Source organism: Chlorocebus sabaeus, chromosome 16 (assembly GCF_047675955.1).
Source record: "Chlorocebus sabaeus isolate Y175 chromosome 16, mChlSab1.0.hap1, whole genome shotgun sequence".
NCBI classification, from domain to species: domain Eukaryota; kingdom Metazoa; phylum Chordata; class Mammalia; order Primates; family Cercopithecidae; genus Chlorocebus; species Chlorocebus sabaeus.
The window spans coordinates 74348955-74366116 of NC_132919.1; the positions used below are offsets into that span (position 1 = coordinate 74348955).

A 17162-nucleotide genomic window follows, 5' to 3' on the forward strand; every position below is an offset into this window, starting at 1 on the left:
GCCTGAGCCAGAAACTGGCAGCTATCAGGCCAAAATATTTATATTTTACGTCTTATCTTAAAAATTCATATATATTTTGCATTTCACTCTGTTACATACTATGGAATTTTGAATATAAAAAGAATGTTTCTAACAACTGAATTATTTAACTCCTCTCATTCCCAAATATTCAAGTAAAATTGATGCTCTAGGAAGATTCGCACTGTGGTTCTTGTGGCTTTCCCTTCCACTTGAGCAATACCAATATAGTCAGGGGTATGTGAGAAGCACAGGTGAGATGGTATCTTATTATAATATGATGAGCTCAAGGGTCTCAAATGATCCACAGAAAACTAATAATCCAATAATCATTAAATAAAAGCTTCAATTCTCATGTAAATCAGTAAAGCTAAAAAATCCAAAAGAATGGTATAAACTAGGCCCTGAAATCTTAAAATGCCCTCTTAGCTTTCGAGCTACAGTTTTTATAAAAAGATCAATAATGATGTCTTCCTGTTCCAATATGGAATTAGTGTCTCCCTAAATACATTAACTTCAGAAGTATTGAATTACCAAGGAGGATCAGCACCACAATGAAACAAATAGTTGTTCTTTGCAAACTAGTGATTACCAGTAAAGAAAACCCACCAAAGGCTGCTGGATACAAAATGACAAAAGGCAAAGATGTCAGGACAAATGATAATAAAGTATGGTAGTCACCCAAAATCCAGAAGGATAACACTCACCCTCGTCCTGATAATCTGACAAAAAGTGTGCATCGGATGTGAGGGACAAGCCAAGTGTCCCACTGTGATTATCATCAGAGCTGTCCTGTCCAAAGTCTCCTCCTGAGGGACAAAAAAGAGAGAAAATAAGGTCAACCTTTGGACATCCTTATAAAAGGATACATCCTTGGTATGGTACTGGAAGAGATCTATGTATGATCATAAAAAAAAAAGAGATTATCTTTTACTCGATGATGAACATGGCCACTATCCATTAACATATGGGAAACAGTTAAACAAGTTCAAGAACCAACTTACCTGGATGAAAAATTTTCCACTCAAGTAACTCTGTCACTAAAACTTAGGAACTGTTAGCTTAGAGTGGGAATACCTCTTGCCACCAGAAAGGAATTTATCTATCATACTTAAAATAAAAACATAGCTATATAAATTTATATTCAGCCAGGCATGGTGGGTCACGCCTGTAATCCCAGCACTTTGGGAGGCCCAGGCAGGTGGATCACCTGAGGTCAGGAGTTCAAGATCAGCCTGGCCAATATGGTGAAACCCCATCTCCTTTTCTCAAAAATTAGCAGGGCGTGGTGGTGGGCGCCTGTAATCCCAGCTACTCAGGAGGCTAGGGCAGGAGAATTGCTTGAACCCGGGAGGTGGAGGTTGCAGTGAGCCGAGATTGTACCATTGCACTCCAGCCTGGGTGACAAGAGCAAGACTCCATCTAAAAAAAAAAAATTAAATTTATATTAATATATACTATGTCTCCCTGCATGACTCTATTTCAAGTGACATAGGACTGACGCAAAGGTTTAACCTTCTATACATGATATAATATAGCAAGCTCAATAGTCTTTCTCTGAAAAGTAAGAGAAGTATAAAAATAGAGAGAACCTAGACTTTGCTGGACTGTATTCCTATTTGTTCTGCAACACTAACAAAGTTTTTTCTTTGTAATTCTAGTTTACAGCCTAGGCAACTGACCTCTTAGGAATTCTAAAAGCCCTAAGAAGATAATATTTGTTCTGTAAAATGACTTTGATAAAAGGTAATGTATATACAATACTGAATTATGCAATTAATGCTAATCTCTTTTGTGTGTTTTCAATATACATTGGATTGTATTCTGTAGAAATGGCCAATGTTATTTTGATACTTTAAAAGGTTCCGACAGAAGATGTTAGCCCATTAAGAAACCGGAAGAAAAGGCTCTGTATTGCAAATGACTTTCCTTAAAATCCCCCAAATAGAGGTACAGTCTGCTGATAAAAGGACACCGACAGCTGCTTATTTCATTTCACAAACATGAAAATATGATTTTCAACTGAATTTAATATTATCTCAAATACTAATTTCCAAAGGAAATCACCAATGCTAATCTCAGTAAATACTGTAGAGTTTTGGCCTTGGATTTCAACTAGGGAGCTGTGAAACCAAACAACCTACATAGAATCTGTATTGCCTCACTTTAAAGGTTTATTTCCTACAATTAAACTAGAAAACTAGGGAGGTTATAAAATGATAAAAAGAGAATGGCTGTAGCCTTCTCTTTCCATAAATTAGATGATCATATCTAGACTCTTCTTCAAATGCTGTATGGTAGGTAGATGTCCATAACTGAGTTGAACACCTACAAATATAGGACTTTAGAAATAAACTATAAAGTTTATTATGGAAAAGATAAATAAAAATTGTAGAAAACTCACACAATAGTCATTGGCCAAAGCCAGAAGAGTTACTCTCCTTTATTAGTTTACTTATCAGGATACAAAGTTTATAGCTATGCTTACAGCATCACTGTGTAATTTCCATAATAACCAGAAAAATTCTCAAATACTGGACTGAGGATTAAAATGCTCAAATTTTACATCATTGGAAGTCCACTAAAATTATATTATCAACACAATCTAACTGCCTGGCTAGTAACCTGAAAGTGAGCTGCAAGGCTAAATGGAATTTTTATTTTAAGCCAAATAAAAATCCTTAAAAATAAAAAAAAGTACTGGAATTGCCAAGCAAAATTTAACTTTTGTAGGATATACTGAACATTATTTATAAACATTATTTATAAACTAGTTTTCTGCTTAGTTCAAAAATGTGGCAAATCTACCATTAAAGAAAAAGAACCTAGCCAGGCCAGTAGCTCACGCCTGTAATCCCAGCACTTTGGAGGCCAAGGCAGGTGGATGACTTGAGCCTAGGAGTTCGAGACCAACCTGGACAACATGATGAAACTCTGTCTCTACAAAAAGTAGAAAAATTAGCCAGGCATGGTGGCTTGTGCCTGTGGTCCCAGCTACTTGAGAGGCTGAGATGGGGGGATTGTTTGAGCCAAGGAGGTAAAAGCTACGGTGAGCCATGACTATGCCACTGCACTCCAACCTAGACAACAGAGTGAGCCCTGTCTCTCTAAAAAAAAAAAAAGAAAAAAAAAAAAAAGAAAAGAAAAGAAAAAAGAAAAAAGTACATGCTCGCATTCTAAGCTTTTTAAAAAAACATGCATATCAGGAAGGGCTTTTTTTTTTTTTTAGTGAACATTTTATTTTGGAATAATTTTAGATTTATGTAAGTGTTGCAAAGATAGTACAGAGTTCCTACACACCCTTCCCCCAGGTTCCCCCAATCTCAACTTCTTACATAATTGAGGTCTATCTGCCAAAACCAATAAATTAACATTGGTATATTGCTATTAACTAAACTACAGACTCTATTTGGATTTCACAAGTTTTCCATTAATGTCCTTTTTCTGTTTTAGGATCCAATCCAGGGTATCACATTGCCTTCACAGCCTCAGTTTTTAAAGTCTTACCCAAAACATCTGCCTGGGTTTGGCACTTGCTTTCCTAACTTCAGATGGAAAAGTCACTTCCACATGATTCCTATGGTTTCTGAGTATAGTCACCCAAGGTGTGCTTTCAGCAGCCACCCCTGGTGTCAAACACGAGACAGTTCTTCTGTAAAGTACCCAACGACAAAGATATACAACTCAATGCAGCAAAACAGAGCCTAGGTCAGTAGTACAAATGGTTGTGGTGCAGGAACATTTAGAAATAAGCTTTACACCCAAGTGCAATTAGTTCCTGATGATGGAGATGTTGTTATAAGTGTTCTTAGTGTCATATCAAGTGACCCAGTTCCCTTGGGCACACACAGAAACAAGGCTATAGCACCATATAAATAGACACTCCTGTGTAATTGAAATGATTATAACTACTGAGGATGCATGGGTGAAAAGTTTTATAGAAGAACAGCAATTACTGTGGTCATTTTGGATTTGTTTAAGTTTAAAAACATCATTTTTCTTTAAAACATAACCGTATGTGTTCTCTGGATTTGTCTATAGCTCTGACAATTGCAGTTCCAAATGGCCACAACTGTAGTCCAGTGGGATCAGACATAAATGATCACAAACTATAGTGACAGACATTTCCACTCAGCATCTCTACAATTAGGGCTTAGAACTCCATCTGCTTAGAGTGGCTTTCTCACAAGCAAGACCCTTTGCCACTGGAGACACACTTTCCCTCTGCAACTCCAGCAGAATCAATATATTTCTATACAGATATATATTTTAACACACCATATCTCCATTAATCACATCCATTACCTTCAGTCCTTTCTCTTTGTATTTCTAATCAAGATCTGGTGGAACTATATCAAGGTTTCACCTGCTATTAGCAGGTAATTTGCTCCTATAGCCTAAGTGTCATAAGAATCGGGCATTAGATACACTCCTTGGTATATTCAATGGCAGGTCCTCCACCAAGTACGTGCTGAGGGGCCCATAAGCGGGATGATTTCTCTATTCTTTTTTTCTGAGAGTCAAACTCAATTTCATTCATGCTCCACAGAGTGATAAGTTGGGAATTTCTGAGGGTTGAAGCAGAAAGATAAAGCAGCTTTGTGTCAGGTGTAAGGTAATTATTTCCTAGGGTTTCTGTGCTATTTGTTTTTATTCCCTGTGTTTTCATTAACAGTTAATGAGCTTTCCCCCTTAATTCTGAAACAATAGGCTTGGCCACTAGAAGTTGGCTTTTTCTGCCACAGATTCAACCAGCTGTTGCTGCTCCATAAACTTTATGGAGAAGTGAATTAAACTGCTAAAACTTTCATTTACTAATTCAATTCCAAATAAAACAGGGAGAAAAATGAACCATGATGATGTTCCCCTTGTAACTATTTTAGTTCACAGCAAATCCGTTTAGTCCTGAATTTGCAGGTACTATTTTGAGACAAAAACAGGCCATAATGACAATTTTACCAGATAAATGAGAAAGAAATGAAAAAAGACAGAAAATGGTTTAAGCATTAAAAAAAGTGAGAAAATACCAAATAACAGAGAAAACATATAAGTTTGCTTATTCAATATGTAAAGGCTCGATTTTTTATGTTAGTCTACGTCATCATCTTTTATTTCTCTTCAAATTAATTGTGAGCTATATTATAAAAACTCTACTCATATTTGCAACCGACTGTTTATATGGCGCGGTTAAAAACTAGGGTTTGCAGCCGGGCGTCGTGGCTCATGCCTGTAATCCTAGCACTTTGGGAGGCCGAGGCAGGCAGATCACCTGAGTTCAGAGTTTGAGACCAGCCTGACCAACATGGAAAACCCTGTCTCTACTAAAAATACAAAAAATTAGCTGGGAGTGGTGGCACATGCCTGTAATCCCAGCTACTCGGGAGGCTGAGGCAGGAGAATCGCTTGAACCCGGGAGGCAGAGGTTGCGGTGAGCCGAAATTGTGCCATTGCACTCCAGCCTGGGCAACAAGAGCGAAACTCCATCTCAAAAAAAAGAATGACAACAACAAAAAACACTAGGGTTTGCTATTACTTCACCAAGTATCTCTGGATTATATAAGGAAATTGAGATTAATTTAAAATTGAAAAATTTTAAATTATTATTGTTGTTGGAAGGGAACACGTGACTTCCTATACTATTTAAGATCCCGTAAGAAATACAGCTCCCTCTTTAAACTAATAAATTCTCACTAAAATGCTATAAATGAGGCTCCCTGATCCAAGTCCAGTTAGTTTTCATGCTTGATAGCATTAATACTGCAAGATTTTCATGGGCCAATTTAATAGTAATGCAGCTCCCAAAGCTGAACTATAGTAAGATTAGCAAAACTGCAGCTTATTGTTCCTTATTATAACCATTCAACTAAGTTATTGAATCTAATACCAACTAAATAAATATGTTGGGTACAGATGTGACCATACATGAAATGTTACTCACATGTAAATATATTATAGAGCACATTTGCTGCACCAAAACTAAAATTCTGTCAGCACTTCCATTATAAATTACATACCATTTTGCACATATTCATGCATTAGAAAATGTACTACATTTTCCAGAGAACATCCTAGAGGCTTCACCAATTTCTAAATATCCATTTGGATCTGCGTGGTTAGTTCTTGTGATTAATCCATGTATAGTGAAGGTCTCAAATTCTTCTCTGTTCTATACAGTCAGACTTTCTGCCTATCTCTCTCTCTCTCTCTCTCTTTTTTTTCCCCTTACTACATCTATCTATAACTCAGTGTATAAATATTCCTTTTTCCCCCCAAGGCCCTGGCAGTGAGTGTAATGGTACTGAATGTCATTAAGTCTACAGAACAAATGACAGGTCAGGTAAAGAAAGTTTCCATTTATCATTCTTTTAAAAAGTTGCTCCAACTGGATCTTGAATGTACAAGAAGTAAATTGAGCCTAAGACTACAGGTTTTAGCTTAGGATACTGTTTGCTAATTATGTAATCATGCTAAGAATAACAGCCTTCTTAAGAACCTTTAGAGATAACATTTGAGGAGAGTGGCACAGTCTAAATAATCACAAATGGAGCCAAATTGATTAGACACTCTTAGTATAATCACTATAACAACACCTGTGAATCCAACAACTGAAAGGGCAGCATAGCTTAATGATATTGTCAGAATGAAGTACATCTGTCAGTGGTGGATTGGACAGGAAAATGTCAGTGGGAGCTAATTGAAAAGTTCTTTTTTTTTTCTTTTTTCCCTCAAGAAAATGGTCCTTTGTAATGCAGTTTTTAATTTTGACCAGTAGGGTGAGCTGTAGTGTGTAGCATCATCCTAGTCAAACAAAACAAAACAAAACAAAAAAAACAAAACAAAAAAAAAAAAAGAAAGAAAAGAAAAGAAAAGAAAAAGAAACAAGAGAGAGAAAAAAGTAGCCACTGTGTGAACCTTTCTTCTTCTCTCCCACCCTCTAAGAAAATGTTGAGATTTTTAACCCTTCTTAGGTTTCACATAAAGGCATAACTCCTGGATGTTAACAAACTGGAGGGCTGGCAGCAACAAACATAAACCAGATAATTGTATATATGACAACCCACACTTTATAAAGCAAATTACAGCCTGTCAGCAATCATTCCAGCTTCACACTAACACATTTCATCTACCACTGGTATTGTTCAACTGGTACTAAAATGGAACCTGATGAGTGGGAATATTTTCAACAGTAATGAGATTTTGACATAATTCAAAATATATAAACTTGATATTTGGTAGTATATGGATAAATATATTGTTAAATGAATGCATTTATCATATGGTGACCAGGCAATCATAATCTGGAATTATTGGCTCATAGTTCTGTTTTGTTTGGTTTGTTTGTTTTCTGTATTCTCAGTCCTTAATTCTTACTACAAAGCTATCCAACTGAATTTTCAGTATCTTTTGACACATAGGAGAAAGTTAGCTATAATAAAAATAATTATATAATAGCTAGCTAAACTCCTACTGGGTACAAGCTCTGGGTCAAGGCTCTTTTGGACTGTCTCATTTAATCCTCAAAACAATCCTGAGATGTATTATTAACCCAAAGATGAAGATAAAGAAATTGAGACACAAAGATGAAATAACTTACCCAAAGTCATATAAGTGACTTATAAGTGGCAGGGCCAGGCTTTTAGCCCAACTTGTCTCATTACTAAGCTCTTGTTCTAATCCACTGAACTATGTAGCCTGAAAATCTGCATGTTTAATAAATCATGATCATTACTCAAAGGTAAAGCATACTGAATGACAGCCAGTGAGTTAACTTTATGGTATATGCTATCAATTAGTATTTTAACTTCAGTAAAGTAAATTTATAAATTATGATTATTAGTGATAATAGCAGTAGTCACATTAGGTATGGAGAGTAGAACTGACAGACAAAACCAAATGAGTTCAATGATTTGGTCAAGAAAGAAGTGGTCCAATTCATAGTTGAAATTTGTTATCAAGTAATGTAGTAATTCTTTCAAAATATCACTTTCTGGTATGAATTTCATGCTTGCAAAATTTAGAACAGCCACCTCAGGCTTAGTGAAATTAATACACTGAATTTTTTCCAGCACCTTCTGTTTGATTCTGTTGGATACTTAAATATAGCATTGACCTGGTTTGGTTAAAGAATGTGTTTCCTTTCTGGCACCAACAGGCTTTAAGTCTCAGAGCAGAAAAATCCTTTGAAAAATATATAATGTCACATAAATGTAGCAATTTTATTACTATTGGTTCATCTTGCTCTCTTGTCCCACCTTTCCTTTCTCCCAAACAAGTTGTAGTAGACCTTAGCACTCGTTTACAATCCTGATGCATTTTAGGGTCTATTATGCCCCAACTGATAAGCCAACACTACTTAAGAAACTTCTTGAGAGAAACTATAAGGCTAGTTGGATTCTAATATCTTCCATTAAAGAAGAATGAGATGGCTGGGTGCAGTGACTCACGCCTATAACTGCAGCACTTTGGGAGGCCAAGGCGGGTGGATCACCTGAGGTCAGGAGTTCAAGACTAGCCTGGCCAACATGGCAAAACCACATATCTTTTTTTTTTTTTTTTTTTTTTTTTTTTTTTTTTTGAGACGGAGTCTTGCTCTGTGCCCCAGGCTGGAGTGCAGTGGCGCGATCTCGGCTCACTGCAAGCTCCGCCTCCCGGGTTTACGCCATTCTCCTGCCTCAGCCTCCCGAGTAGCTGGGACTACAGGCGCCTGCCACCACGCCCGGCTAATTTTCTTGTATTTTTAGTAGAGACGGGGTTTCACTGTGTTAGCCAGGATGGTCTCGATCTCCTGACCTCGTGATCCGCCCGTCTCGGCCTCCCAAAGTGCTGGGATTACAGGCTTGAGCCACCGCGCCCGGCCGGCAAAACCACATTTCTACTAAAAATACAAAAATTGGCTGGGCGTGGTGGCGGGTGCCTGTAATCCCAGCTACTCAGGAGGCTGAAGCAGAGAGAATTGCCTAAAACCCAGGAGGCTGAGATCGCACCACTGCACTCCAGCCTGGGTGATAGAGCAAGACTCTGTTTCAAAAAACAAACAAAAAAAAGAAGAATGAGACTACATGTTCTACAGGCTACAAGTAGATATAAGAAGTGTTTTTCAAAAGTCCAAGGAGTAAAAATAAAATAATACATAGTAAAGAATGGATTATGGGTAAGATTAGCAGGCCTAAACATGTGAGCCAGCTTTTGACCTACTGAAGAAAGGGTAAGTTTTCTTTGCGATAACATAAACCTTCAATATCACTAAAGCTGTACTGGCAAATGGTGACAAGATTCAACCTACCCACGCCACATCCCATTCCAAACAGCGATTCTCGTTCACATATTCGACAACATGTGTGTAACACCACTATCAACAGCGAAAACCTTTCACTGTCAAGAATTCAGTTCAATATTTGGTTCCTTGGGAAAAAAGTTTCACATGAAAAAGTATCTCTTTATTTTAAAAAATTACTTTTTAATTGAGGTATCACTAACACGAGTAAAGTGCGTAAATCTTAAGGGTAAGTGGTGTCACTTTTTAAGTTTAGGAAAATACCTTTTAGAGATTAATCATGATCAAGAACTTTTCCAGGATGGCAAATGTGTCTTAAATTCACATCAGCTGACAAGGATCGATAGGGTTCACAAGATTGGTTCTCCCACTATTTGCCTCACAAGAGTCAGCAGAAATTGCAATCTTTATTTTACATGTCATATAAATCCCCTTGCCTATAACTTAGCAGTCCCTTTCCTGTGCTAGTGATACTTAGCCATCTTCATAAACAAGTTTCTGAGAGAAGCATGTGTTGATGAGAAGCCAAATGAAAAATAAATGCTTTCTAATAGAATTAGGTCCACCTATTACATTATTTAGCCTCAAAATATCAAGCAAATTCATTGGGTTTCAAGTCTGAATGCTTAACCTACTTACTCACAAAAAAGTTTTAAGCAGAAAAACCAAAAAAGCTTGTATTCAAATGAACTACACTTTTCTCTCAATATTTTGTGTTTAGAACATGAAAATTTGTTAGAGGCACAAGTCCTGATGAACACTAATTCTTATGTAAAAGTTCTATGTTCAGAAACTATACTTCTCACCTGATTTTCTGTGTTGGTCCAGGAATAATACCTTCTAAGAGAAATCATTTATAAGTTGTTTTTTTCTTCAACCAGAGTCCCCTGGGCTAATCAAATAAACTTAAAGCAGTCATTAATTTTCAGTGACTTGATTTCCCTGACATCTATGTGAAGACGAAAATCTGAAGTTCTGTGAACTTCTAAAAAAACTAAGATTGGGTAAGAAAAGGTATTCATTATCAGTCACCATGAGTATTATACAATACTAATTTAAAATTATTATTATTTTTGTTTTGTTTTTGTTTTGAGACAGGGTCTCACTCTGTCACCCAGGCCAGAGTGCAGTGGTATAATTGTGGCTCCCTGCAGCCTTGACCTCTCAGGCTCAACTGATCCTCCCACCCCAACCTCCAAAGTAGCTGGGACCACAGGTGCACACCACCATGTTTGGCTAATTTTGGATCTTCTGTAAAGATGGGGTTTCTCTACATTGCCCAGGCTGGTCTGGAACTCCCCGGCTCAAGCAGTCAGCCTCCCTTGGCTTCCCAAAGTGCTGAGATTATAGATGTGACCCACCATGCCTGGCCATATAACTTATTTTTAAATTCACTTTTTCACTTGAGGCCAGGAATAAGAGACCAGCCTGGCCAACATGGCAAAACCCCATCTCTACTAAAAATACAAAAATTAGTAAGGCATGGTGGCACATCCCTGTAATCTCAACTACTTGGGTGGCTGAGGCACAAGAATTGGTTGAACCCAGGAGATGGGGGTTGCAGTGAACTGAGATCATGCCACTGCACTCCAGCCTGGGTGACAGAGTGAGACTCTGTCTAAAATAAATAAATAAAAATAAAAATAAAAAATAAAAAAATTCACTTTTAAATGATGAGTAAATTCAACACACCTATATATACCAACGTTCTCAAACATTAAACAACAGAGAATGCTGCTATTTGACCACCATCAGGGCCTTGCCCATTAATTAACATTTCAAAATAAATAGGCCAGAAGCAGTGGCTCATGCCTGTAATTCCAGCACTTTGGGAGACTGAGGCAGGCAAATCTCTTGAGCCCAAAAGTTTGATACCAGCCTGGTAACATGGTGAGACCCTGTCTGTACAAAAAAATACAAAAATTAGCTGGGCATGGTGGCTCATGCCTGTAGTCCCAGCTACTGGGGAGGCCAAAGTGAGAGGATCACTTGATCCCGGGAGATGGAAGCTGCAGTGAGTGAGTTGAGATCAAGCCATCGCACTCCAGCCTAGGTGACAGAGTGAGATTCTGTCTCAAAAACTAAAATAAATAAATAAACAAATAAAATAAATAGACAAAAACTTGAATGGATAAGAAACTGTTAATCATGATTCTACTGAAAAATAGATTACTACCATGCTGTTTTTTTTGTCTGTTTTGGAAAGCTTCTTTATTAAATAAAAAAAGTTAAGTATGCCCAGAGCAAAACCTTCAAATATTACAAGAAGGCATATAATGAAAATTCGTCTATCCTCTCTTCTCTTGATCCTTCTCTCCAGAGGCAACCATTGTGAGATTTCTTGGGTGTTCTATTAATTTTTGTACCTAATATAACAAGGGTCTCTATGTGTGTGGCATATGTATTTTTTTTCCTCTTTTTAAACAAATGTAACATTTGTTCTGTTGTGTATCTGGCTTTTCTTCCTAACCATTTATCTTGGCAATTGCTCCATATCAGCAATATAGATTTATCTCATTTTTTACTTTAACCAATTTTTAACATTAAAAAATAATACATGCACATGGTGAAAATTCAAATAGTACCAAAAAAGATTCTCTCTTTCATTCGTACCAATATCCTCCCTCAAAAGTGGTTACCTCTGTTAATGGTTACCACTGTTAACAGTTCATATGTATCCTTCCAAAAATATTCTATATACAAATAAAAACACGTGTGGTTGTGCCACACACACACACACACACACACACAGAAACAAACTATACACACTGGTTTGCTCAAATTACCCTTTTCATCTAACAATACTCCTTGGAGAACCTTCCATATTACATATTACATACATATTACAGATGTATCATTTTCTTTTAACTCTATATAGTATTCCATTAAATGGATATACATTTATTTAACTAGTCCCCTATTCCTGGACATTTAGGCTGTCTGTAGTCTTTGCTATTCCAAACAATGCTATAATGAACATCCTTGTACACAATACATTGTGTAGGGAATACAGAAGGCAGCATTACCTGATTCCAGTGATTTCTTTTACCTGCATAAAATTTAGTTCTTTTTTTAATCTTAATATCATCTACTACAGAATAGGAAGGACTTTTGGAAAGGACATAAAAATCTTACAAAATGTTAACTTTAAAAAGGAAAAAAGTGAGTCTTTTTGTTATAAAAAATCTTTGACAGTCATTGCAAAACAACTACTGCATTAATTTTAAAATGCATTATTCTGCCCTTTTTAAAAATGCATTATTCCACTAAAGAACACCCTACCAGTAGATGTATAGGAAGTACAATATTCGAAAAGCTATCAAAATTAGTAATTAACTTCAAAAACTGTGTGTGTATCCACTTTCTATAGATTAATTTGTATAAAACATAGCAAATAAGAAAAGGGCGGAAAATGCCCGAAGGAAGTCAAGCCACAAAAGCAGCTGTCAAGACTGCTGATGTTAGAAGGTTGGGCCAAAGCCAAAGGCAAGAGTATTCAGCCTGGGTTCATTTCCCCCCTATTAAATCCCCAAAAGACATGGAAAACATGCTGGAAGATTTCTTTTTTAAAAAAGTAGTATAGGTTGAGATAGTCTAGGTTCAAAACCAATGCTTGTGTTTATAAAATATCAGCATTCCAGGAATAGTGGTGGAAAGATACTTAACAATAAATTATAAATATTGTAAATTTAGACTTTTTCTTACATTTGCAAACACGTCATAAATTTGGGCTGTGTTTCTTTGTATAAATCCTACTTATGACTGTGCTGAAACCTTTTGGCATGAATGCAAAGAGTATTTTCATAAATAAAACTTAGTAAAATCACTGTACACTCCATTAATTCAAAAACACTTCTCTTCAACTTCAAAGGAAATTTCCTTCCTCTTTTTTTTAAAGTGTAAAGATGGTGTTTCTTTGCTGCTTTAATGTTTTGCTTCTTGTAGTTGTCATAACTACATGCTCCAAGTATGTGACCACAAGGGACAAGAAGTTAAGCAACATTTGTGCTTCCATTCAACATGTCTCAGACACTATATAGCAAAAAGCTTGTAAATCTAGCCTCTGAAGTGGCTACCACCAATAAAAATGCTCTCTATAAATACAAACCTTACAAATATATACATGGTAAGTTTCATGGCCCTACACCAGGGTTCAGCTATAATGAATGAATTAATTTTATGAAAAGATAAGTGAAATTTTTATTATCAAAGTTTCATACATGTATGTACTTGCCTCGCCCTACTTTGAGACATAATAATACTTGTTACCACTTTAGTAAGCGCCTACCATGTGGCAAGCACTCCTCATGACTCATAATTTCATTAAAACTCATTACATCTCATAACAACTGTGAAGTAGATATTATTAGTGAGATTTTATACATAAGGAAACTGAAGCTTCAAGAAGTTATGTAATTTGCAGTAGCTAACAAAGTTTCTAAGCAGAGGAGCTGGGATTCTAATTCAGGTCTGATTTCAAAGCTTAGGCTCTTTTTATCATAAAACATTAACCTGAACAGCAATTTAAAAAATTAGTTCACTATTCTATGTACTTTATATCCAGATGCAGAAAGCAATGTATGCATTAATATACTAGGTCTCATGACAGAGATAAAAGAATAATGTTACATTTTTAATCAATCTTAACCTTTTTCTTTTACCTTTGCATTATGGAGAAGTTTACCCATGTATTGAAGTAGACAAAACAGTGTAACAAACTCCCATATATACATCATCCAACTTCAACAAGTGTCAATTTATGGTCGATCTTGTCTCATCTATACTTACCCTGTTTCTTTCTCCTCTCCCATATTATTTCTCAGACATTATATCTTTAAATATCATAGCACACCTCTCTCTAAAATCAAGAACTCTTTTTTAAAAAATTAACCTCTAAAATAAAGAACTCTTTTTAACCTCTAAAATAAAGAACTCTTTTTTAAAAAATTAACTGTAATACCACTGCCACACCTAAAAAAAATCAGTAGTTTCCTAATAATGTAAAATAACCAGTCAGTGTTCATATTTCTAATTCTCTCATAGATGTCATTTTTTAAAATAGTTTGCTTGACTCAGAATGCACATAAAGTTTACACATTCGTTGGTAAACGTCTTAAATCCCTCAATTTACAGTTATAGCTTTATAACTTCCTTATTCACTTAGCACTATTTGTTTTTGCCAGGCTATATTTTTATTTGTTTATTTCTTTGTTTGTGTGTTTTGAGACAAGATCTCGCTCTGTCTCCTAGGCTGAAGTGCAGTGGTACGATCTCGGCTCACTGCAGTCTCAACCTGCCAGGCTCAAGTGATCCTCCCACCTCAGCCTCCCAAGCGGCTAGGACCACAGGCCTGTGCCACCACGCCCAGCTAATTTTGTTTTTTTGTAGATACAGGGTCTCACCATGTTGCCCAGATTGATCTCAAACTCCTGGGCTCAAGTGATATACCTGCCCTCAGCCTCCCAAAGTGCTGGGACTACAGGCATGAGCCACCGTATCTGGCCTGCCAGGCTATATTATTAGGCATTGATTTACTTTGACATTAATATAGGCTTGCCATTTCAAAATGAGATTTTTAAGCTTCACAAAGTAGAATTCTTTTGTATTGAAATATACTGAATAATTTTCTCAGAAACCCTTTATACCACTCATAGAGATACTCAAAGAATCTTTAAGTTGGCAAGAGATTCCACTGACCCATGTTTACCACTACTACAAATGTAATGTGAGTGATCACTGGACAGAAAAAAAAAGAGATATTATTATATATAATATTCCCATGGTCTTCCCTAGATTTTTATTTAAATATTATGTCATTTGTTTTAGATTCTGGGCCTATGGTGGGAAATTCAATCTAATATTCATGAAGTTTTTTTTGTAGCAATAAATTTTGAATTATAAACATTATACCTTATAATCAAATTTTTGATTAAAAATTGTCACTAACTCATTTTATAAAAGGGGAAACTGAAGCAAAATGAAGGAAATCAGTTTGCTCAATAACTTTAAGTAATAGTGTCATCAAATCTAAGGGCAAAATTAATATTGCCTTATCGGTATCACCTTTTAGATACAGATTACTGAAATTATAAAAATTCCATGGCAAAAACTCCACTGGCTTTTCTTTGTAACTTTAAGTACAGAATTAAATAGAAAAATTTTTTGAGTAAGCAGGACATGAATTATCAAAGCAATATTATGTCTTATTGTCAAGTAAAAACAAAAAGCCTTTTTCATGTTCTCCAATTATGTTTAAGCTCATTAAAAGTGCCCTTCCATTTATATCCCCTCTACATTAAAGTAATATATTCTTTGGATCATGTTTTATTTTCCCTGTTTCCTTTTTAAAATAAATATCACTCAGGAAGTTGACAGTGGACCAATAAGAAAACCTCGGTGGAAATGTGAGAGAAAGAATTACCATTAATGTACCATTATGATAAATAGAAACTACTGGCTTTTTTTTTTTTTTTTTTTTTTTTTTAACTCTGTCCAGGTACTAAGCTAGATGCTTACACACATTACTACTAACCCTCAACAACCTTGCAATGAGACAGTGAAAAACAGTCACGAAGAGTATGGGCTTTCTACCTCTGGAGATAACGGGCTCTAGAATCCATACAGGGTTTCTTATTGGGGTGATGAAACGTTCTGAAATTAGATAGTGGTGATGGTTGCACAACTTGTACTGTACTGTACTGTACTATACTATACTATACTATATCTATACCACTAACTTGTACCCTTTAAAAGGGTAAATTTTATGGCATGTGAATTATATCTTGATAAGGCTGCTTTTTTTTTTTTTTTTTTTTTTTTTTTGAGACATGAGTTTCGCTCATGTTGCCAAGGCTTGAGTGCAATGGCACAGTCTCGGCTCACTGCAACCTCTACCTCCCAGGTTCAAGTAATTCTCCTGCCTTAGCCTTCCAAGTAGCTGGGACTACAGGCATGCACCACCACTCCCAGCTAATTTTTTGTATTTAGTACATGTTGGTCAGGCTGGTCTCGAACTCCTAATCTCAGGTGATCCACCTGCCTGCCTCAGCCTCCCAAAGTACTGGGATTACAAGCATAAGACACCTCACCCGGCCAAGGCTACTATTTTTAAAATATGTGCTACTAAAAGGATATACAAATAATGGATCTTTTATAATGAAAAACTATTTTCCTTCCAGGCATCAGACCTGGTTTAGTTCAAATATCTTGAAGAACTCAAGTGCGTATTTAGGCAAATGCAGAGTTAATAAAATTCATCCCATCATCTTCTTATACAGAGGGTCCTGTCACAGATAAAAATGCTCAGAAAGTTTGGGGCCATAATTTCTGTTCTTTCTCACTCCCATCCCAATACCACCCAGTTTTCAAGGGCTTTAAAGATTCTTCTGCTAGTTGTTCTCTTTCTTACATATTTCTAATCTTTTCATAATCTTAAGTTGTCCTGTTGTACCTTATCTAGACCAGTTACTGCTCCTACCCATCCCACCAGCTTCTGAAGCACATAATCAGCTAAGGTCTGATCAAAAGGGCAAGGTAAAAGATACTTTTACCTCTCACTAATGCCCCCCACCCCTGAAAATATGTGAGAAGGCATGAGACTAGGGGCTAGGGCATGAGTTTTTCTATATCATCTTTCCTTACATTTACTTCCAAATGCACTAAGATTTTGCCACATACATTTAATTGCTGTCAAGAAGCAAATACAGTTTTCTGTTCTAAATAAATTTTCACTTGTCTCCTTGGCTGCGCAACCTCTGTCCTCTCTCCAAGAGAGAAAGGATGGGTAGAAGCTGCTTTATGTTGAAAGATGACTGCAATGCCACCATGTCAAGAATCTGGTAAGATGTTCCCTTTGTCTTTTTTAGTCCCA

At 36.3% G+C, this 17162-nt stretch overlaps 1 protein-coding gene across 19 annotated transcripts in view; it reads right to left on the reverse strand.

The window, feature by feature from the left end:
• SKAP1 (src kinase associated phosphoprotein 1) overlaps nt 1-17162 on the reverse strand; it is a 331562-nt gene that overhangs the window by 217668 nt on the left and 96732 nt on the right. For all 19 annotated transcript variants that reach the window (XM_037993382.2, XM_037993380.2, XM_037993379.2 and 16 more), the window contains one exon: nt 726-827. In XM_037993382.2, the coding sequence (XP_037849310.1) occupies nt 726-827 (102 nt within the window). The remainder of the gene's footprint in view (nt 1-725; nt 828-17162) is intronic.